Here is a 22,544-nt window from a genome sequence, read left to right as displayed (position 1 = left end):
GGAGACCAACTCTGTGGGATCTTACCGGTCACTGGGAACTATGCGGTAGAAGGTGGTCTCGAAGATAGCCTGGCCCTGAGCCATGTAGGGCTTTAAAGGTAATAACCAACACCTTGAATTGTGCTCGGAGACCAATAGGGAGCCAGTGCAGCTTGTGAAGAATTGGTGTAATGTGATGTAAGACAACATGACCTTTCACTGCATTAGTAGTGCACTTTAATAAGTGCAATTTTAACTGCCTTATGTCATTTTTATTTAATGCCCTTCTTTGCCAAATTAGTCCTTTCTCTAGCATGTAATTTCAGTTGGGTAACAAATGACATCCCTGCTGCCAAACCCCACATTTTTCTGTTCATTTATCAGTGCAGAGTTGAAGTATTCATTCACTATTTCAATAATTTATTTATTAAATGTATTTATTTATTAATTTTTATGCCACCCATCTCACTGGTACAATGACTCTGGGCAGCTTACATTATGATACAATATGGTAACATTGTTTCATTGTATACAGAACACATACACATTTCATATAAGCATGTATCCATATGTGGCACTGCAGTCAGTCACATAGGGAAAAAAAGAAGAATGTTGTTGCCTATTTACAAATTATAACTGTGGCATGCCAAGCTTCTTGCGAAGGAATGTTGACCTGATTCCCAGGAGGAAGGGAGTGTTTTCCAGAGGAGCAAGAGACATCACAATTTGGTATGGGATAAAAAGGGTAAAAATGGCTCCTCCCTAATAGTTCCTAGAATATTTGTTTTATGGTGCAACTAGTTTGACATGATTTTTATCTATAGGTGAGGAACAATAGGGGAAACTGCTGAGAGAATCACAGTGTGTCTTTCTTGGCTTTAGGAGCCTGACACTTCTCAAACAGTAATAGGATGGACTAAAGATTCTTTTTTTTTTTTTCATCTTTAGAACACTTATTTTCTAAAGAGAAGACATTGCCATGCTGGAAGAATCATATCATATGTATCAATTAAATAATTCTAATAGAGATACACAACCGGAAGTGTGCTGGAATACTTAAATTAAGAAATGGGGAGGTTGCATCCCATTCAATGTTCTGTAAAGAAAAGCTTCTATCTAACCTTTGCTATTTTTTTCCTGACATTTCTTACAAACGTCAATACAATTTCCTAAGGCAGGGGTCCCCAACTCCCCCAGTCCACGGACTGGCACCAATCTGCACAAACAAGCAAAGCCCCATCTGCAGGATGCAGGCAGCATGCAAAATCATGTCCCCCTCTGGTCTGCAGAAAATCCTTTTTCCATGGAACCAGTCCCCAATGCCCAAAAAGTTGGGAGTCACTGTCCTAAGGAATGGGAAGTAGAGATCAAAACACTTACTTTTCTCTGTCGAAGTATGAGGTCAGATCTGTATTTGGTGCACCTGAAACTGCAAAATTGCTGCTTCCTGTGTCAACTAGAATATTTAGCTGTTAAAAAGAAAAGAAAGTTATTTTTGTATTATATTCAGAGAAATTGATTTTTTAAAAAGCTTTTGACCTACGTGTGAAATGCAATTTAAAAATCATTACTTTTTCAACTTTTCAACCTTTAGGGTTTGGATGGTTCTTGGCTAATGGAAATATATTTAGATCTTTAAATTTTAAAGTTCTACTAGACCAGTGATGGTTAACCTTTTTGCCATCGCGTACCAAAAGCGGGGGGGTCAAGCAGGGGGGGGTCACACGCATGCGTGCCCACACCCATTTTTCAATGTGCCCCACCCCCACTGTGCATGCGTGCACTCCCTCCACTTTTGGCACATGATGGCACAGTGGGCCCGGTAGGCCTGTTTTTCGTTCTCCCCAGGCTCCAGAGGTTTTCTTGGAGCCTGGGGAGGGTGAAAACGGCCTTCTCCACACCCCTCCCAGAGGCCAGAAACAACCTTTTTCCCGACTTCTGGTAGGCTCAGAAGGCCCAAAAATCAAGTGGCTGGCACGCACATGTGCGCTGGAGCTGAACTAGGGCAATGCTCGCGTGCCCACAGATATGGCTCTGCGTGCCACCTGTGGCCCGCGTGCCATAGGTTCGCCATCATGGTACTAGACTATCCTGTGACCTGTTAGGTCATCCTTTGAGAGAAAGGATGTATAATCTGATGGGATCAGAATGAATATTAAATTTTTATGCTGACTGTATTTTTTTTTACCTCAGTGTTGGACAGTTCCATGATCTTCTAAGAAGAATATATATCATAAGCAGAAAAATAACTGTAGTGGCAAATACACTAAAATAATAAGTCAACATTTACTTAGCTAAATGTATAGATAGAATGATGTGGGTGAGGAAAAAAGCAGTAGGGGTGAGAGCAACTTCCTGTTGGCTTCCTCACTGACTTTGCTATGGGAAAGCTGGTAGGAAACTTTAGAAATCATGATTACATGACCTTGGGGATCCTGCAGCAGCCATTTTTGCAAATAAAATTGGTCTAAACACCTTGGAAATTTAATTTCAAGAGGAGTAATGGTACCTAATTTTTTTTTTTTTTAGCATTCTTTAAATTACTGGATTTTATGTACCTTGACTCAAAAATTATTGGGCTAATCTGAGAATGCAAAGAGACAAATACAATGAGAGTTTAAGTAGTATATAGATTTTGGGTGGAAAGCAAACTTGTGTTGTAAATTCTAAAAGCAAAAGTGCCCTGTTGCTCAGAGATGAATAGGGGAAAGACGAAGAAAGAGGGGCTGAATCAGAAGTATTAGGGGGTAGAAATTTATCATTCTTTCAAATTGTATGGAGAGCATCAAAGCAAGAAATGTGTGGGAAAAGTATAGATTAGTAGCAGCAGAAAGAGTAGAATAATAGAGATAGGATTTGAAGATAGCAACAGAATTGAGAATACAGATTCGGTATTCTGGTCTGAAAAAAAGATATATATTTTTTTTAAAAAAAGAAACTTTAGCAATCTGAATAACACATTTTGTCCTCCTTTTAATTTGAATAAACATCCTGTAAACCATTTAGTTCAGCAGTCATATGCTTATGATTATTACTACATGATTGCTGTATTTCAGGAGGAAACTGCTTAGAATAGCCACACAGCTTTAAGTTGCCTTTACTTGCAGGGATATTGCTTAATTAAAAACCATGATGGGGATTATTTCTTTTCTCCTACCTTGAACTATTAATAATCAAGACATAATTTTACACTGAATTATGCCTGGCCATATGTATAAAGACACATTTATAACTCACTGAAACCCAGAACTTTAAACTTATAAGAAATAAATAATATTTTAGGAGTAGGAATAAACATTCAGGTCAGTTAAGAAAATGTCTGTAATATTTCAAAACTATAATTTATTACCTGGCTATAGAGATTACTAGCAGAGAAGCACAATGGAAATTTTTTGACATGTTCAGAGAAAACCTACAAAGCTTAGAGTAGTAGTAAGTCACTGCAAGTACAAGACATAATTAAGCATTTGAAAATTATTTCAAATATAATGGTTGCTATTTGACAAAGTCCATCACCACACAATAGCTAATTAAAACAGTGCTTCAATTTGACATTATTAGTATACACATATACACACACTAGTGAACTATGTCATTAAGGAAAGTATTTTAAAATAGGCAACATAGTTTAAATCTTGTTCAGTCTGTTGAAGAAATACTTTTTGCACAAGCTATCAGATAAATAAAATTGTCATCTAGAATTAAGCTTAGTCAAACATGAAATCAGCAAACCTACTTTAGGGTTTGACCAGAATCCAAGGATTAAGTGCTATCCAGATTAACATTCCACAACTAAATGAAACTAGCATAGATATTTAAAAAAAAACACAAGAGAATGATCAGTGATTAAGTATTAAAAATTACTGCTCTTGGAACACCAGCTCATATCATTAATAATAATATAGTTGGAGTAAAAAAAATATTAGTGACAGCCTTCCAATTGTATGATCCAGTTGTCCTGGGACAATTAACCCCTAAATTCTCATCCGAAGTCATGTTTGTTAAGCTGGGGAAGGGAAGAGAAACATTTCATCAGAAGTGCCAAAGGATTGTCTGATTGTTCTTCTGTACTGAAACTTTTCCCTGCAAAGGAAACTATCATTGTTGTCATCAGCCATTCAGTCATGCCTGACACTCAGCCACTCTATGGATCAGCATTATCTATGCCCCTCTGTCTTGCACCACCTCCTTCAGATCTGCCATGGTCATCCCGGTGTCATCCTTTATAGCAGGGGTGTCAAACTCATAGCCCGCAGGCCGGATGCGTCACATACTGGCCAAGCCCAGGCCCAGTTTAGTGAAAGGGGAAAAAGTCACAATACGTCACATGACGCTGTGACAGTGCAAGTTTGACACCCCTGCTTTATAGTGTTAAAGGAAAGTATGTAAGTTGATAAATTTCTGCATGTTTTTTTTTTAAAGGAACAGGCAGATATCATTTTAACAAATTACATTTTCCTTTCTTCAAAGATTTCAATAAAAGCAGTAATATTACCTAAATCAGGATTTGCCAAAATGGTCAATATGAACAACAAAAAGTCAATGGGTCTATCTAAGGCAGGGTGGGGAACCTTGGCCGTCTTATGACTTGTGGACCATCTCCCAGAATTCCCAAATGCTGGGTCATGAATTCTGGGAGTTGAAGTCCACAAGTTATAAAAGGGTCAAGGTTCCCTACCCTTGATCTAAGAGCTGCTGCTGACGATTTGTCAAAGTATCAATAACATCTGATAAAACATTTTGATATAACAAATGGTTGAGGGTCAATAAACCATTGGAAAGTTTATGAAGGGATTGATGAACTGAAGAGCTTGGTGCCCCTGACCTAAAAATGGTCATTAAATATTATGATGAGCTGCATTTCTATCTGACTTGTTTAGTGAAGAAGTGGATGTAAGAATTTTACACCAAGTAGTTTGGATCAAATACAATAGTTAGTGCTAAACCTATACTGCTTTTCTGGTAAATCTGATCTTTTATCTGAAGCTCACTAATTACAAAATCTTACAGAAGACTGACAAACATTCTCTGTGCGAGATCCCAATGTTCTTGTGCGAGATCTCACAGGTTTGGAGGCAAGACTGGCAAAATCTCATTAATGATCCTATGAAATTTGGGGTGATTTTTGCCATTATACGGAATGTTGTTTCTGTTGGCTTTCTGTTTTAAAGCCATCTAAGGAAAGCTCACCTCTTCAGTAAGCAATGGTGAATTCTACAAAACCAATTAAGCAGTAGGAGGAAAGGAATTTTTACATAAGGAAATGTCAGCCAGACCAAAATACGTATCTTGCATACTAATTTTCTGGTGGCTGGAGCACAGGATTCTTAATATTCTATAGTTAATAATCAGCCATTGCTGTGAATTATTCTACTACAGTGATTTTTGCAAAAGTGGGAGAAAAAAAGAAAGCTGGTTAATAGGTGGGAAAATTAGAAGCCAATTTAAATACTGCCTCATTTAACACAACAATCACTAATTACATCATCAACCATTCTAGAACAGCCGCTTCCAACCAAAACAGAAGATAAAGCACTCAAACTGCTATAATGTATGCCATTAGCCCAATGCTACTATGTGTTATTGCTCACTTTGAATTTGCAAATATGATCCCCCCCCCCATTCGTAATATTTATATTGGCCTTTGGAGAAACACTGAATTAGTGAATGCAGTTTAGTTGCTGAAGTTTTAACGTGAAATTGTCTGGCTGAAACCCAGAGATGGGACAGTGAGATCCAATCGAGTTCAGTCCTTTATTGCTTACACCTAATGGACAGAAGCTTGCCAAACTAAAGCTAGAACTTTCTTATCTACTAAATAGAGCCTGAGAGGTTCTACAGTGTGGCTGCCCTGAACCTCTTCCCCCCAGCCCTCCCTCCAAGACTGTGCAGTCTCTTAATCCAGCCTTTTTTGGGGGGAATGCTCTTTGTTGCTGAAAGTTTCCCCCTCTTCTCCTGCATATTCTATCACAGAAATCAAGCTATGAATGGGAATCCCATTTTTAGAAGGCAATACAGTTTTTGTTTGTACTTCTGAATTCATATGTTGAAATACAGGTTAAATTATTTTTAGACAATTTTAGACGGAGTTAAGAAATAAAACAATGCAATTGAGGATGGCATTTCTTCATTATTATTTTTTTTTAAAGAACAAGTTGGTTTTCTAGAACAGCACAGAATTGCTTCACTGCATTTTGGACATTCCATTAAACTGCAAAACACATTTTTTATTTAGTTTGTTTTGAGAAACAATAAAAGTAAACCCAAAAATCAAGGAATGTTGTCTTGATTGGGCACATTCCAGCAGCAACCTGCTTTTCCTAAACCAGAGACATTCCACTATGGCAGATTTTGCTCTAGTCAAGGCATCAGATTAGAAACTGGGAAACAGTCCTGTTTTGGGCACAAAGCCAGCTAGGTGACCTTTGGCCAGTCACTTCCTCTCAGCTCTAGAAAGGAGACATGGGAAACCACTTTTGAAAAGAAAAAAATTGCCAAGAAAACTGCAGAAACTTTTCCAGGCAGTCTCTGAGAATTTAACACCAGAAGTGGGGGGGGGGAGGCATCATGAGCTTTTCAGATCATCTTAAAGCCCCAGTCAATCAGCAGGCACTGAAGGAAGTGAACAACAAAATTATCTTTCCATTTAAACTGCCAGATAATAGGCTGATTAAACAGCAAGGCTCACTCAGAGTTTAGTTCCAAAATTTTAAATTCTCAGTCATCCACGTCATGGTGTTCCCAAAGGTGCTTTTTCAAGAGACAACTGGAGTTTGTTTTTCTTTGAAGACATTTTGCTTTCTCATCCAAGAAGCTTCTTCAGCTCTGACTGGTTTCCATTCCCTACCATCCAGTCAGAGCTGAAGAAGCTTCTTGGATGAGAAGCGAAATGCCTTCAAACAAGAACAAGAACTCCAGCTGCATCTTGAAAAAAAAACCCTTTGGGATGGTTACAGTCTCTACTCACATTTACTTAAAAGGAGCTGTTCATTATTTTAAAAGCTGCATTTTTCACACAGTATTGTTTCTATGATTTATAGTGAGGCCAAAGTTAATCACCACTCTCCCACCCTTCATTGTTATGACATTTAAAGCATGATCTTAATCTTGTTTACCCAGAACTAAATACCACTGATTTAAAAAGAACTTCTTTGTAGGGAATTGTGTTATCAATAGAGCCACAAGGCCAAAGAAATAAGATGGAAGTAGGGAGTAAACCTGCCACCAAATATCCTGATACTTTATATTCTCCCTCAGAAATCTGCCTTGATGGCAGTGTTCTTATCTTTTTTGGAATTAAGATTGTAAAGAAGTTTCAACTCCCTAGAAAAACTATTCACACCCAATTTACACATACTGTGATGCCAGAAATACCGTATGTGTATTGCACAATAACTGACTTCAGGTAAATTTTTACTCTCTTATAATGCTGTGCAGCTGGGAAAAAGACAGTGTTTCACAGGCTTCAATCTCATGGCTTAAAGTTCACTAAAAACATTATCTGGTCAGTCACAACTCCAATCACAATTCCTTTATGTTGGATGCAGGAATTTATTGGATCAAAGACTGCAATTCTGATCAATTCAGGATCCAGGTATCTCATCAGCTTTGAAGATTGTGAGATACCCCGCTGCCGTCTCCAAGGGGAAAAGCCAGAATTCCTCACATTCACCAAAAGATAGGGGCATATTTACCATGAAAAACAAAAAATAATGCAATTTCTTTAATGACTAGTTCTCTTACACCTCTTGTATTTCAGGCCTCAGAACTGCAGATAATTTTATATGATAGTATGAAGCATGGGAAAAAAAACCCATTCATACTGCTATGCTTTTTTTTTCTTTCTTTAATTTATATGCCGCCCTTCTCCGGAGACTCAGGGCGGCTTACAATGCGTTAAGCAATAGCCTTCATTCTTTTGTATATTTATACAAAGTCAGTTTATTGCCCCCACAATCTGGGTCCTCATTTCACCTACCTTTGAAAGGATGAAAGGCTGAGTCAACCTTGAGCCTGGTGAGATTTGAACTTGAACTTGCAGTAATTGCAAGCAGCAGATGTTAATAACAGTGCTTTAGTCCACTGTACTACAGGCTCTTTAAATGCCCACTAGTCTATTTTGGCTCTCAAAATAATTTCTAACAAATTTTAAATTCTCATGAGATTTGTAAATTTTAACCATACAAACCCCTTTTACTTACATCCAATTTCTTACTTTCATTTGACAAAACTCCTTGAAGGAACAAAGTTAGCCAATAAACAAATCTTTGGAGCAGTTAATGAAAATCTATTACTAATTATAATCTGTGCTGGAGTAGATGATGTGGAAAGGGCTTGTAAATGTTACCATTCTCCACAATTAACACTAAATTGTGAAGAAATTCTAAAATAATTAACCAAATAATCTTTGATCAACCCTGCAATGTTTGTCTTGCCTAACCCTGAAGTCCTAGGCTACAACCTTCTCCTAAATACCGTAATGATAGACCACAAAAAAAAAATAAAAAAAAAAAAATCAAACCATAGCTCACTGCACTGCTAAATGCTTACCCAAGCAAAGATGAACTATTGCAAATCAAATTGGAGGAGGTGCTCAAATGTTATTGTTTCTCTGGAGAAAATTGCAAAGTAAAAGTAGGCAGATTGGAGTGAGCATTCTTATTAATTTGCAGATCCTTCTGAACTCCTGCTGAATGGGCAGAATAGTTCTGTGTGGAATTTGGCATGGAAGAAGATCTGTATTTGCCATTTTTTTTCCTTTGGAAGTTAGTACTGTAACAGGAAGAGAATCCAGAAATGAAAAGGGAGTGCTCCAACTCTAATTTCAAAAAAAAAAATATTACTATTTATTTATTTATTATTTTTGCCACCTATCTCCCCTATAAGATGATTATTGTGATTTTATAATATTGAAATAATTCAAGTCATTCATAATATTGTGACCTTGGAGGCGTTGGATTGCCTCTATTTAGAACATCACTTTTATTTGTGCAGAGTTGTATTTGTTGCTGTTAGTGGCACAGCAGTCTTCTGCAACCTGACCATTCAGATGTGGGGGGGCGGGCGCATTGGAAGATAATGACGTGAACTTCCTAGAAAATGGAAAAAAGTAAGGGTACTCATTCCATTGGGAGTTCATTTTGCTGTTAATTATATTTTTTCAAACCTAGGAAGATTTGTCATTTTTTTGAGGGGGAGAGGGAGCTGATCTCCCAGGAAAGGAGGGAAAGAGCCACACATAACATACAAGGGAATGAAGTAAAGATTCTCACATTTCTTTGTGGGTAAAACATCCACTCAACAATGAATATACTATTTACAAATTTTTATTCCGTACAAAGTATTTTCTCCTCAGAAAAATATACAAAGTGAGGATGTTTCACATTTTAGTCTCTATTTAATTTGAACTTCTAAGGAAAAAGTGAGAGAATAATTTAGATTTGGATTTCTGTTCTCATCTTTACACACATAATCTTTCCCTCAACCTTACTTGCATGATGAAAAATAGATATTGGAATAGAAAGTTTAGCAAGATTTACAAACTAGGTATTTTAATGCGTAAAAATTTCATTATGAAGATCAAATCTTACAACTTCCAATAGAAGTAAAAGTTTCACATCTGTTCACATAATGTGGAATGCACAAACAAATTCATCTATCTGGTGGCCTCCAGACAATTTGATTGAATTCATGTTGATTCTAGCAAATATCCTTACTGGCAAATCATTCTGTGATGTGGTGACAATCCACATTTTAAGTGGTTTTTGAAAGCAACGCCAAGTAATTTATGAATGTCACTATATATGATATAGAAAACAAATAGACACATAGGACTGTCACTGGAGCAGTTTTCATTTAATTTATATAGGGAATAAACCCCAAGTATGTGTGAAAGCACTTTCAAGTATAGTTTTTACATGCTTACTCTTAAGAAGATCCTCTGAAATATGTTTAGCTCTGGCTACACATGCATGGAATTAGGCCAGTTTTCTTATCTGTTTCCTGGTAATGTTTATTACCCACTATTTTTGTGCAGATACTCTACAAAAATACTGTACTGTACAGATATTGTGAAGCTACTCTGGCTATCTTCATAGACATATCCATAGTTTTCTGCAATAGTTGGAGATAAAACGCCATTCTTTCAAGATGTTATTTGATCCATCAGCCTAAACTTCTCTGGTAGTTTTCTATCCAAGGATTAATCAAACCTGACTTTGCTTCTAAACCCATGCAAGATGAGCCAAGTACTGCTACCTGTTACAGTTTTAGGACATGAACATAGCATAATTATATCCACAACTTAACTGTACTTGTTTAAAACCTCCATATACAAATACAGATACAATCATGTACATGTATACCTACCCACCACTGAATATTTCTTAAAGATACCGCTAAAACCATTTAAAAAAGCAAAGTGGCTTTAATACAATGTTTTCCAGATATTAGTGACTGGCTAAAATAAGAAAGAAAAACAAACAAGCAAACAAACAAAAGACTGATATTTATACCTTACAGCTGCTCTCAGTAGAAAAGCCCAGGGACTACAAATCTTCTTGGATTGGAACAACTCCTACTTTTTAAACACATATTAATTAATGGTAATGAGAAAGTGGTATGAAGTATGTACCGTGTTTATTTAAAGTAACACAAATAGTACAAAACAGTCCCACATTAAATTTGACATATAGCTACAAAATTATCCAGGCTTGAAAAAGTCAGTCTAATTAACTCTTGAATAGTATGGAATTATGAAGCACAGGTGGTCCTTGACTTATGACCACGCTTGAGCCCAAAATTTTTGTTGCTAAGTGAGACATTTGTTAAGTAATTTTGCCCCATTTTATGATCTTTCTTGCCACAGTTGTTAAATGAATCCCTCCAATTGTTAAATTAGTAACACGATTGTTAAATGAATCTGGCTTTCTCACTCATGTTTATTTATTTATTTATTTATTGGTTCGATTTATATGCCGCCCTTCTCCGGAGACTCAGGGCGGCTTACAATGCGTTAAGCAATAGCCTTCATACTTTTGCATATACCTGCTTAGTAGGGTTTTCGGCCCCTCCTAAGCAGTGTTCTTTTTTATACAAAGTCAGCTTATTGCCCCCACAATCCGGGTCCTCATTTTACCTACCTCGAAAGGATGGAAGGCTGAGTCAACCTTGAGCCTGGTGAGATTTGAACTTGCAGTAATTGCAGGCAGCTGGTGTTACTTAACAGCACTTTAGTCTGCTGCGCCACCAAGGCTTGTCAGAAGGTCACAAAAGGTAATCACATGATCCTAGAACACTGCAACCATCATAAATGTGAGTCAGTTGCCAAGCGTCTGAATTTTTTTTATTCAGAAAGTTTTTGTTTTTTTATAAACAAACAAACAATACATAATCAATCATTCAATATATCTCCTAAATACATCTTTTGTATCTTTTTACTCCTCCAATATTTATCTTTCCTTTATTATAACATTTCCCCCACATTTCTTATTTCTCTATTAATACATTTATCTATCTTTTAATTTTATTAAAAATTAGACAACAATTTTATCCCCACACAACCTTCAACTGAGCCCTGGTGGCGCAGCAGACTAAAGCACTGTTATTAACATCAGCTGCCTGCAATTACTGCAAGTTCAACTCTCACCAGGCTCAAGGTTGACTCAGCCTTCCATCCTTTCTAAGGTAGGTAAATTGAGGACCCAGTTTGTGGGGGCAATAAGCTGACTTTGTATCAATATACAAAAGTATGAAGGCTATTGCTCAACGCATTGTTAGCCGCCCTGAATCTCCGGAGAAGGGCGGCATATAAATCAAATTAAAAAAAAAACCTCCCCACCCCACCCCGACTTCCCAGAGCAAAAACAGGGTATAATATTAAACAAGCATAAGCTAAAATATACTAACTTACTACAAGATTCAAAATTCCCTCACGCTCTTTAATTCCTCTTTTAAAAGTTATTCATCAGCCTCCCCTTTTAAAATTCTAAATTAAACATTTTAAAACTTTCTTTAAAGCATATCTCTTTAAAAAAATATTATTTTAAGTTAAACCTTTTAAAATCTCTTAATACCTCAATAAAACATTCTTCAAAATACAAGTTTTTTTTCAAAAAGGCTATCCATTCAATTTTAAATTGACCATTTTAATACTTCAGTAAGTTTTTTTAAAAAAAACTTCAATAAAACATTCTTCAGAATATAACCTTAAAAATTCTATTAATCCATTGGGTTAAATTATATCTAACTCTTAAATTCATTCTTCAAAGTATCATCAAAATATCACTTTCAAAACTTTCAGGAAGCTATCCATTAGCTTTAAAGTTAACCATTTTAGTACCTCGATAATTTTAAAAAGCTATCCATTTTTAATTAAACATTTTTACTTAAACTTAAAAATAATTAATTTCAATAAGCTTTTCAGATTTATTATTAAGATCCTCTCCAAAAGAGATTAATCTTCCATTCTTCCTTTCTTTCTATATTTTTTCCAGTCCTTCTTCTTCAATAATACTTTCTTCTTCAGCATTGCTCCTCCCCCTGCTTTTATTTTCGAAAATTTTTGAATATGGATTTGAGGCTGATGTATCTTTGGAATTCGTTCTCTTCTTAGAATTATCTCCTTTAATTTGAAACCTCCATTTCGACTCTTCCTGCTTATATAATCAGTCACTTCATTCCTTAAAAATTGATTCTGTTTATAAAGCCAAAGTTTGTCACGATAAAGTTTATCAATCTGCAGGGAAGAGTCTATTTGCTGCTTTTCAATTAATTGCATAGAAGCCTCTGCCAAAACCTCTGTTTCCAGTGTGCTAACTTCCATCTTAATCCTGACAGCCTCTTTTCTCTCCTCCAAAGTCACATTAGCTTGGTTAATTTCTTCCTCTTTTCCAGCCAGCAAATCATTGTTGTTCTCCAGATTATAATTTTGAATAGTCCTTTTAATTGATTTTAATATAACATAAGTATGAAAATTTAAGAGTTCTTGTAGAACCTTTACAGTCACAACTTGTGAATTTGCTGGCTCATATAATAATGATCCTCCATCCTTGTGTCAGCCATATTTCAATTTTCACTTTAAATTTATTCAGCTATCAGGTCAATAAGTCCAATTATTTTCCACACAATTTAGAAGTATAAATTAGTTGAGGTCAATACCATAGTCTTTTCCAATCCACTAGCACTTTAAATCTTTTTCTTACTGCGTAATCCAGTAGCTTTAACAATGTTGCAGCATAACAAGCACTTTCACTAACAATAAGTTTCGTTTTCCACACCCTTAGGCACCATCTTTTTTTTTCTTTTCTTTTAAACCGAGTTAAAGTTCAGTACTTGCATTTTTTGTTCTCCTGATTTTGCTCTGCCAGCATCCAGGGTCAAAGTTTCTCATAATCCTTAAATTTGCATTGCTGGTGTGGTCGCGACCCCTTGTTCTGCATAAAGCAGACTCGTCCCGGATCCGGACCACTGAAGGGCTTTCAGGGAGCTCTCACCCTACAAACCCCAGGCTAAAAAAAAAAAACCTGGGGGTCTAGGGGAGCTCTACCCAGACCCTTCTGCTCTTCTCTCCCCCTTTTTCCCCGGGGAAGAGTTTTGAGCTGCTAGAACAGCTGATTTTTGCTGTTCTAGCGGCAAACGGAATTGCGGGGCTGGAGCTCCTAAAGGAGCGTCCATCGGGGATCGCGGAGCCACTGGAAGTTCCAAGCATCTGAATTTTGATCATGTGACCATGGGGATGATGCAACGGTTGTGTGAAAAATGGTCATAAGTCACTCTTTTCAGTGCTGCTGTAACTTCTAACAGTCGCTAAATGAACTGTTGTAAGTTGAGGACTACCTGTGCTCTTTAGCCTGTTTAAGCAATATTGTCTTTGTGAAAAAGGAAGCAAAGGTAAGGATGACTAATAAAGCAATAAAGGGAAATAATAAGAAATTATAAAATATTTTATTTTTCAAATTTTATCAGACTTCATTAAAACTTATTTGAATGCTGGTTTCAAAATTTGGTATTGATATTTCTTCTAATTAGTTAAATGAAATAAATACGGTAAATATAACATTTATTAAATAAAATATTTTCTTAAAATGTCCAAAAATACCCTTAATCTTGGTGGAGGCGAATTAATTGTAGACCTAATAAATCAGGGCACAGTACTATTCTATTAGTGTAGAATAAACCTTATTCCAGGTTCAGCAAGAATTCAGGAAGGAAAATGTACAAATAAAATCATAGCACCACATAACCAAACCTGTCATTAAACATTCAACATAGTCCTTTGATTTATTATTATTGATAACACAAAATGCCTGTTTAACAATACACAAAGTATTTTCCAAATTTAACAGTGCAAGTGGTCCTCGATTTACAAACATTCGTTAAGTAATCGTTTGAAGTTGCAATGGCACTGAAAAAAGTAACTTATGACCATTGCAGCATCCCCACAGTCATGTGATCAAAATTCCAACACTTGTCAATTGATTCATATTTATGGCAGTTGCCATGTCCTGGGGTCAAATGATCACTTTTTTGCAACCTTCTGACAAGCAAAGTCAATGGGGAAGCCAGATTCACTTCATAACCATGTTACTAACTTAACAACTGCTGTGATTCACTTAAGAACTGTCGCAAGAAAGATTGTAAAATGGGGCAAAACTCACTTAACAACTGTCTCATTTAGCAATGGAAATTTTGGGCTCAATTGTGGGTGGAAGTTGAGAACTACCGGTACTTGTAGTTTGTGCTGATGCAGAACAGAACATTTTGCTATCTAGAATACATTACTGTGATTTGTCAATGTCTATAAACATGTGTAATAAACGTGTGTAATCTATTTAAATATTTCTGGATGTAGGACTATTTACATAGACTATTCCACTATTGTACAGATCATCCCTGTTAAAGGGCATCTTGTGCTTCTCAGTCAAGTGTTTCAACCTGTCCAGATTAGGGTGCAAATTCATTCTGTCATCCTGTATGTTACCCAGGCCTTGAAGTTTTATGTCATACATACACAAATGTGATAAGAAGCCATTAATCCTTGGTCCTTAATAAAAATGTTGAATAATACTGGTCCCAAGAAGGATCCCTGCAGAGCCCACTGGTTACTCAATGTGATATAAAGTCTTTAATGCTGACTTTGATTAGCCAGCATTAGCTAGATCCAGTTGTGGATCTTCCTCACTGTGGTGCCATCCAAATCACACTTCAATAGCTTTTCAACAAGAATGTAATACAGAGGTTCATAAAAAGCTTCATTGGTAAGTAGATTATATCTGCAACATTTCCTTGTTCATTACAACTTTGTCACATCATTTCCTACTGAAATTGACATTGAGTGACATAAATACATCATCTCTTTTATTTGCTTTTGAACATTTAACTACTTATAGTCAACTCTATTTTGTATCATAAATATTTTTCTAAAGTAGCTGGAATTCAAGAAAAGAACACAGAATAGGAAACAAAGGTAATACAAAGCAAAAGAAAAATAATACAAAAGCTGGGGCAGCTTTTTATTCTCTAAGCATATGGAAATCAATGGCAGGTATTCAATTTATGTTTATGTCCAGTTCTAGAAATAGGAGAAAAATATCAGTTACAGGCCTTTCAAAGAAAAAACAACACCCCAGTATCAGAGTACTGCTCAGGAGAGACTGAACACAAAATAACAGTACAGGTTGTCCTCTAATTAAGATCACAATTGAGCCCAAAATTTCCATTCCTAGGTGAGACAGTTGTTAAGTGAGTTTTGCCCCATTTTACAATCTTTCTTGCCACAGTTGTTAAGTGAATCACTACAATTGTTAAGTTAGTGAAGTAAATCTGGCTTCCTCATTTTGTGACCTTGTCAGAAAGTCACAAAAACGGATCACATATCCGCAAAACACTGCAACTCTCATAAATATGAGAACTTTCTGAATTTTGATAACCATGGGGATGTTGCAATGGTCATAAATGTGAAAAATGGTCATAAGTCATTTTTCCAGTGTCATCGTAAGTTTGAATGGTCACTAAATGAACGGTTGTAAATCAAGAACTACTTGTACACTGTAGTCAGATCTATATAGGAAATCAAATACAAAGAGGGCATATGACTTTTAGCTCAGGGGGAAGGAACTATGGCTCTCCAGCATTCCTCAGCATTAATCAAGTTGATTGGGCTGCTGAGAGTTATAGTTTGGAACACCCAAAAGGCTACAGATGCCCTTCCTCCTACACTAAGTAGTTAGAAATATTGCAATGATATCTTGGCAATAATAATAATCCTTTCAAATATTCAGACTATGGCTTTAAAATCCAAATCCCCCAAAGCACTCAAAAGGCATTTTCTCCAGCGTTTCCCCATCCATGCTGGCCTCTTCAACCAAAAAAGAATGGAAAATAACATTATTTTTGTTAAAAAAACAACACTTTTTGACTTGTTCATTGATAGAAGTAATCCCAAACAGTGGGTTCAATTTTATAAAAAGTATTTAACAAGTTGAAGAACAGATATAACTCCACACTTGTAATTCAGTGAAAAACCTTTCCAATAGCCTATGTTCAAAACCCTAAAGAACAGAAAAACCCTATATGATAAGACAAATGTACCAAATGATATGAGAAGGAGCACAAGCACCACTTTAGTCAAAAGGATATTAAGAGCTAATGGAACAGAGCAAAACTGAAATAAAAGAAGATTCTCCATTCTTCATTTCCATCCCCTTTATATCAGCAATGTCCTATAATGATCAGTTGAAATATTATAAAGAACCATTATATTTGGGGAAAAAAACGTTTTAAGCCCTGAAGGCTTTCGGGAAATAAGACTCAGCTCTTCAAAATACTTCTTATAGCCAACACAGCTGATTATTATGCACTTTAGAACTGTGAACATTCTGAGGATTAAGAAGTTTATCTTTATCATCTGACTAGTCATCCTCCCCAATGAGACATTAATTCTTCACATGCAATCTCATGACACAGTGAAAAATAATTACTTTTCTAAAACTTCAAAGTATTTAATACATGCAGATACACATATATAAATTACTGACTTTTTTTTCCAGTTTAGCAATATTCCAGTTTCTGATAAAATATCTAAGGAAAAAAATACTTATACAGTATTAAAGATATAATCACTTTAAAAGCCGAGTTTGCATATTCCTGTGTTAAAAAATAGCAGATTATTGATCTTTTTGGTCTATTTAAAAACAATAAATATTTAGATATTTATCTTACATATTATAAGTATGTGTGGGCGTGATATATAGAAATAACTTATTCAGCATTACTATTACAAACTCATACGCTGCAGCTGTAGGACATATTTACCCAAGGAGTAACCCTTACTGAGCTTGTTCAAACCCTTACTTTTGAACAAACCCACATAGAACTATTTGCTAATATATTCTTAAAGTTTGAGTGAAAATAGGAATATTTTAATATGCTGTATCCAACATTGAAGACTTTATTAGCAATGCAGTTCTATGTGGGTCTGTTTAAAAGTAAAGTTCACAATCAAGTAAGACTTATTTCCTGTACATTTATCCCATACCCCTGTAAAAATAGCAGTAGTAATGTTCAATAAGCTATTTTTCTTCTAGGAAAGTTCTTTTAATTCAGTGGCTCTAAAGAATTGCAAAGGAAAGATGAAAGATATAATTTTCATGGAGTCACTCAGTTGATTTGCAGCAATCTCTGTTTTGTTTTCTCCTCAGTCTATCCTATTTGCAAACTAGTTACCATTTGGAAACTAGTAGCAAATGATAAATATCTGAATTGGGATAATTTCTCACTCACTTCGTTTATCACGAAGATCAGTCTTTCCTAGTTACAAACCAACACTATCAACTATAACTCTCACTATTTTTTAATATTATCAGCATGATAACAATCATTACTATGATCCTAGAACTTCTGGAAAGGAGAAGAGGTGGAATTATCTAGGAAATGGTAATGCTGGCCCCCAGAAAAGGGTGCTTCATAATGTAATTCAGGCATTCATCTGAACTTATATGGGCTGAAAGGATATAAACAAAGTAGGGCTGCCCACCTTGCCAACATCCCATTATGCTGCTAAAACGAACCTTGCCTTAAAAAATTATGACATTATTTTCTCAATATTCTCACAAACACAATAAAGTGGAAACATTTTAGCCCACTGGCTTGCAGAAGTCAGTAAGCACAAAGGTCAGATTGTGAGGGTTCTATGCTTATGAGGTAGAATTCAAATTCCAGTAAGTGGGTTGATGTGAAATCACACATCACATACTCACACACATAGAAACTTAGGCCATGCAGTGTTCTCATCCATAATATGGTTTGGTTTCTTTTTGTCTTTTTTTTTTTTTTGGTCTGGCTTAGCAGGATGTGCAACCTGGCCAGAATCCAGCCCGGCACAGGGTGGGGAAAAAGGAGTGTCAGGGACAAACATGAACTGTCCTATCAACAGGAAAAGCTTACCTCACATTTTAGGCACTTTTGTGCTTATGTGCCAACTGTAAAACTTACAATGGCAATAGAATGCTTACAGTTACACAACCAGCAAGCCACATAGAATCAGCATCTACACCAGGATTTTGCTACATAGTTATAGAAAGATTCTTTGTTTTTTTATTTCAGAAGTAGTAAATGCTATAGCAAGGTCAGGGGTTGTGATTCAAAAGGTCATGCAAACATAAACACAACGAATACCAGAATTCAGATTATTCTGAAGTATTATAGAGCTCTTTCAAATTCAGAAAACATAAAGAGCCGTGTATAAGCACATTCGTCACTGGAAGGGGAGAGGGAAAGCAGTTTTGTTGTAGCAAGGAAAGTAATATTTTACTTTTCTGGGGACCAAAACCTTCCCCAGCCAGAAACTGCTCCCATCTGTTTTTCAACTGCAGTAACAGTATATTAAAAAGTATATAGTACAATAAGGTTTCATTCAAATAGACTTCTACTAGGACTTCTGCTATCACTTGGAAGTGAGACACAGCTCCCCAAAAGAAGAAATGGTTTTAATTACAGCCTCATCCCACCAAATACAATTAAGAGATATAGTATAAAGTTCTGGCCATCTCTCTGCAAAACCTCAGACTTCAAAAAAAAAAAAAAAAAAAAAAAGGGAGGGGGAGGAAAAAATGGTTTGGATACCTATTTATAGAGATATAATTAAATGTTAGCAACTGATGTTTTAAAAATGCCTGTTTTAAAACCCCAAATGATACTGAAGTTGAATGACAATAGCATCAGATTGAACAAAGGCATTCAAGGATACATAATGGAGTTTTAAAACATGAAGATGCTGAAAGGATATTTTTTAAACCTCGGTTCCTGTCGGGGGGGGGGGAGAGAGAAAAAAAGGAACAGCAGAAACAACTGCCGCCTTGGAAATCTGTGAGCTTCCCGGAAGCATCGGAGATAGCCTCGAAGTAGCAGCTTCAGTCGGATCTTAGGTACTTCTAAGTACTTCAGAAAGCCCCATCTATTTCTCACAACAGCCTTCGGACGCTTTAGCCCAGTCTTCCCCACCGGGACTCCAGAGCCAAAGCTGCTTAAAGCCACAGTACGCCAGGAGAGCACCTGGCTGACGAAGATTGCCTTAAGCGCTGTACAACACCCCCCACCCCCGCGCGCGCCCGCCCGCCCAGGACCTTGAATCGCCCAGGATAGGGAAAGGGAGAGACCCGCTCCGTGATGCGGTAGCTGAAAGGAGACGCCGTCCCGAGGGCGAACGCACAAACGGGTCAACTTCAGGGGAAACCTCCCTCATTGGTCCACCAGCCCCGCTCCGGCGGCGCCCCTACCTTCTGCGGCGGGGTGCCGAGGAGCAGCTCGAAATAGTAGCCGCGTCCCGAGTCTCCCTGTAGATTGTCCACCATGGCCAGAAAGTTGAGGGAGCCGCCGGGATCCGATGCTAAGGCCAAGCCCGAGGTTTTTGAGAGCGCCGGCTCGCTGTCGGTTCCGCCACTGCTTCGGGACTTTAGCAATACGGGCGTGGGAACCAGGGTGCTCTCGGGGATCACCGGAGAAGACACTTGGAGGCGGAAGGCGAAGCGAGCCCGGCCGCGCTCCGCCACTGCTAGCAGGAGCAGCAGCACGACACACGCAGCCGTCCGCGACATCCCCCCCCGGTCGCCGCAACCCGAGGCAGTTAGAGAGGAGGGAGCCGCTGCCTGCCCCTGCGCTGCTTCTCCAAGCGGCCGAGACGGTGAGAGGCGAGGGAGGCGCCTGGGCAGCCTAGCTTCATGGTGCTCCTTCCCGCAAGTCCATCCTGCGAAAAACGCCCTTGACCGCTCCGAGAAAGAAAGTTTCTTCCCGGAGCTCAAAGCGTCTCAGGACTTTGGTTACCGCTGCGGGGCGTGCCGTCTTCTTTTCCAGACACTCGCCGAGCAACTTCCCAGCGGATGTGACGGGGTTGCAAATTGTTCTGAAGAAAAGTGTCCCGCGGGGCGGTCAGCTCGGCTAACAGCACTCTCCGCCTGGGCCGGTGGGCCAGCCAGCCCTCCCCGTGGCCGGCAAACGCCTGGGAGGCGGAGAAGGAGGGGCAGTTCCCCTCACAAGTTTTCTAAGGGATCGGCAATAAAAGCTAAGCTGGTCAAAGCGGAGGGAGTGGGGGCAGTTCTGTAAAATGAAAGCAGGACGGAGTTGCGACAGCCGATGTGGAAACTTTTCTCAGAAGTTTAGTCAGCTGATTGATACGGTCTTCTCTGATTTTCAGAATACACTTTCTCACAAGCCTGGAGGTCAATTTGTCCTGGTTTAGAATCCTGTAACCCGTGAGAAAGGAGCCGTTGAGGACAACAGCTTTCCTGACCACCACCAGAGTCTCCTGATCATGACAATCATATGGCTCTCATCCAGGCAAGGTCTCTCATCCATTTTGATTGGAAACCCCCATCTCAGCCTCCCATTCCAGCACTTTCATTTTTAGATGTTAGGCCTGGCTATTTGTGGAGTCCTTGGTGCTCTCTGAGCTTGGTATTCGCTTGCAGACATTTCATAACCTGACTAGGTAACATCATCAGTACACCATTTTTAGGTTCTTAGATTTTATTACCCTAGTTATAAACAGGGTATATAACTATTGAACTATAACAGCACAGCCTTGAGCTACATATATTCTCTTCTGTTGGCTGCCTATATACAGCATTTACTCATAGTACCCATCACATACAAAAGGTGTCCTATGTAAGCTGAGGTCATATATTTGAGTTGGTCTGTCTTGCTTGAGCATGTTGTATGAACTCTGGTTGGTTTGTAAATTTATGGATGAGAATAATGTATGATCCCCAAAATTACTGTTCAACAAACCATAGTTAATTCATGGTTGTCATTGTATGAACAAGACATAATATGCTTAGTGCCAAAAGTGTCTTGCAGTAAAACAAGTAACAGTTATGAAGATTAGAAGATAATTATTCATTGCCTAGACACAGTTTTGTCTATGTTTCTTGAACTGGAGAAGGCCATTGTGAAGGAAAAGGGATAATTAATTACCACCTAAACTGACCAAAGTTATATGACAGCATAGGTGCAAAAAATGCCTACATCTTGCCTGTGTCATCTATGCATGACATTCTACTCCTAGTTTGTGGGTTGTGCACTTACAGGTCTGTAAATTAGATATCCTATCTTACATTACAATAACAGAAGCATTCTTGAAGTAAAACTGTGATTTGGTTACACTTGTGACACACTATCCCAAATCTGCCAAAATTGACTGCTAGTGTTTTCACTATTACCAGGGAATGTTGTATATAGCAATGGAGTGACTGAGGCTGGTAATCTATAAGACACATTCTCTATCTTGTTTATAAGTGTGGAATCAAATATAGGACCCAAGGCAAATAATCAAGGCTTACTGCAGTGTTTATTAAACAGCACATGTTAGTGAGATTCTCTCCAAAGAATATTGAGAGAAGGCCCATACCCAACAAGAATTGCTCTCCTACTTGGTGGCTTCCGGTTTGCTCTTCGTAGCCACCAGACGGTCCCTCGGGACCGCCAGCCCCTTCTCCTGTAAAGAGCCGCCTGTACAGCGCAAAGGCGGCTCGAAAAACCCCATTTCCAGGAGGAAATGTGGGATAGAGCAGGTGAGTGTAGGTAGAGCTCTCCGTAGCCCCCAGAGTTTTTTTTTACTCTTGGGGGAGAGCGGAGGAAGCTCCCTATAGCACTCGCCGTTCGCTCCGGGCGTTGGGAGACCTCTGCCTTCTTGCAGAGCAAGGCTACGAAGACAAGCTTTTTAAGATATTTAACAGATTAACTAAAGATGATGAGATCAGGATCTGGACCTGTGACCCTAAATTGCAAGTATTAATACTTATTTCGCAAAGGATATTCAACAAAGTAAAAAAGATCTTTTAAAATGGCGATTGCCGAAACTGGAGCAGGGAAGCTGAAAAGAGAAAGTCCTTCCGTTTCTTATTAAGTCACAAAGTAGCAGAATAAATGCTCCTGGCTACATTTGAAGGGATATGAGCTGGACCTGTAACCCTGAATCGCAAGTATCTCACTTATTTTATAACAATTATTGAAGAAGGAAAAGGAAAAGGAAAAAAGAATCTTTAAAAAGGGTGATTGCCGAGGCTTGAGAA

At 37.9% G+C, this 22,544-nt stretch overlaps 1 protein-coding gene across 1 annotated transcript in view; it reads right to left on the bottom strand.

The window, feature by feature from the left end:
- Positions 1 to 20,525, bottom strand: part of BACE2 (beta-secretase 2) — a 34,551-nt gene extending 14,026 nt beyond the window's left edge. The window contains exons 1-2 of the mRNA XM_034423964.3: positions 19,755 to 20,525; positions 1,360 to 1,448 (exon numbers count right to left, since the gene is read on the bottom strand). Coding sequence (XP_034279855.2) covers positions 1,360 to 1,448; positions 19,755 to 20,072 — 407 coding nt within the window. The 5' untranslated portion in view covers positions 20,073 to 20,525. The remainder of the gene's footprint in view (positions 1 to 1,359; positions 1,449 to 19,754) is intronic.
- Between the last annotated feature and the right edge of the window lie 2,019 nt (positions 20,526 to 22,544).

This window comes from Pantherophis guttatus, chromosome 5 (assembly GCF_059756535.1).
Source record: "Pantherophis guttatus breed Tessera chromosome 5, ASM5975653v1, whole genome shotgun sequence".
Taxonomy (NCBI): domain Eukaryota; kingdom Metazoa; phylum Chordata; class Lepidosauria; order Squamata; family Colubridae; genus Pantherophis; species Pantherophis guttatus.
This window is presented reverse-complemented; position numbering and strand designations above follow the sequence as displayed.